Source organism: Meleagris gallopavo, chromosome Z (genome assembly GCF_000146605.3).
Source record: "Meleagris gallopavo isolate NT-WF06-2002-E0010 breed Aviagen turkey brand Nicholas breeding stock chromosome Z, Turkey_5.1, whole genome shotgun sequence".
NCBI classification, from domain to species: Eukaryota; Metazoa; Chordata; class Aves; order Galliformes; family Phasianidae; genus Meleagris; species Meleagris gallopavo.
Window position 1 is genome coordinate 52,237,004 of NC_015041.2, and position 2,166 is coordinate 52,239,169.

General features: G+C 35.8%; 1 protein-coding gene across 1 annotated transcript in view; it reads left to right on the forward strand.

Moving 5' to 3' along the window:
* The first annotated feature begins 214 nt into the window (after nt 1-214).
* Nucleotides 215-2,166, forward strand: part of FAM172A (family with sequence similarity 172 member A) — a 237,291-nt gene continuing 235,339 nt past the window's right edge. Inside the window, 1 exon segment of the mRNA XM_010726054.3 lies at nt 215-597. Coding sequence (XP_010724356.1) covers nt 419-597 — 179 coding nt within the window. The 5' untranslated portion in view covers nt 215-418.

Sequence of the window (2,166 nt, forward strand, 5' to 3'; positions counted from 1 at the left end):
GCTTTTCCAAAAAGCTAATCATTTACTGATCTTACGTTAGATTTGCAATAAATGACTGTTGAATAAATCAAGTCCCTTCAGTATTAGGGAGAAGTTAATATTTATTCTTGTGAATTTGAATCTTTGACCCCGCATGATAGAGGAATTTGTGTTACACTACGTTGTGAAATCTCTAAATCTGTGATAGTGCGATGACGCTCTACTGTGTCCAGTATACGTTTTGAAGAAAAGGAAAGAGTCAATTTAAATTTTACTTTATATACTGTTTTTTATACTCAGGGAAGCTTTGTTTTTGTAATGAGTTCTGTTTTATATGCAGTTCTGTTTATATATGTGTTAACAAATAAGATCCCTTGAAGTAGAAGTCAAATTTGTTAATGTTTAACTTGTTGATTTTCAGATTGTCATTTGAAGATAGATGCACTTATATTTTAGTATTTTAAATCTGCTGACAGCTTGGGTAATGATGGCTCAACTCCAGCAAGGAGTCCCTGATGAAAAAGAAAAGACTACTGCATTAAAGGGTATGAATACTTTTGCCTTCTTTTCACGTATACAGAATTTTCAGAAATAGTTATTAATATTAAGGAAGGGAAAGTACTTTGATCTTGCTGTGGGTTAGAATCTCGGAATTGCAGTACTGGACGAGACGATTAGACTATGTGTGTAATGTCCATTTTCAATAGTTTTATAAGATGATTTATAAATAATGGTCTGTGGTAAGCAGTAGCAGAGTAAGAAATCCATTAATTTTATAATTTTCATAATTATCCCTTGTGCTTTTGCGATCTTATTTTCTGGAAGGTATAATTTAATTTTTGTGCCACTTATGTTTTAGAATTAACTACCCGTATTACAGCTTTTAAAAATCCCTTTAACTCTGGTATGTTAGCAGGGAAACCATTTTCAGGACATTTATATCTGTACTGATTTTAAAGAATTTTCTTTGTATTTTATGTTTAGGAAAAAAAATCACACAATCTAAGTGATCTAGGTAGTAAATTTCATAAGGAGAAGAATAAATGCAATAGATGACATTTTTAGAGAATTGGACTTGCACAAATATGTACTAGGAATGTATCTTCTGTTATACAGTGATAGTAGTGTTTCTTAAATTGTGTATTTGAGAAAGGCTTGGTGAAAACCTGTGTGTTACTTTATTCAAATCTATACTAATTTTGTTGAATGTATGGTCAGGAAATTTTACGTAATGTTTGGAAAAGTAAAACCTCAATTTTGAACTTGACATTGATTTGATTGTCTATTAAGGATTATTACACAAGAATCAGAGAGTCAGGGAATGGCTTAGATTTGAGGAGACGTTAAAGATAATCTAGTTCTAATTCCCTGCTGTGGGCAGGTGTGACAGCTGCTGTATCTGGCTGTCCAGGATCCCATCCAACCAGGTGTGGAACATCTCCAGGGATGGAGCATCTACAGCTTCTCTGGGCAGCCACTGCCACACCACCTTCTGAGTAAAAAAAAATTCTTCCTAACATCTAACATAAATCCCATCTCTTTTAGTTTAAAGCTATTCCTCTTAAGTGCCTTAAGAAATGACTAATAATTAAAAATTTAAACTTAGTGGGAGGGTGTGATTTTCTTCATGTGACCTGGTGAACTCCTACTAAGCTATAGAAAGACAGACTCCTGCAAATCACTCAAATTTGAGCTCTGTTGAACCAGACTGTAATTGAATTTGAGAGTGAAAGAACGATTTATCAGATCTTGAAAGAATCTAAGAATTTGCTAGCACACTTTTAGCTAGTTGTGAGAGGGAAAAATGACACAGGAAGGTGAGTGGTTCAGTGATTGGAGCACTGGCCAATTGAAGTCTTCCTGTGAGGCTCAGATTGTAGATGTAATTCAAGAGCTGCTTTAATTACTGTCAACGGTTTACGGGCTGGTTCGGCCCGGTTCCGTGACTAGAAGGGCGGAGGGATCCGCGGATCCGCGCCCCCGGAAAAAAAAGAAAATAAGGGACCCCGAAATAATTGAAAACAGTGGCAACAATCTGAGGTAAAACAAAGTAATTTTACTAAATATGGTATCAACAGAATTTTATAAGGAGAGAGAATGTGAAATTGATAGTGGATCGGCCTTACCACAACGCTGAGATGAGAAGCGCAGGCGAGAAGCGCAGGCAGAGAAGCGCAAGCGAAGCAG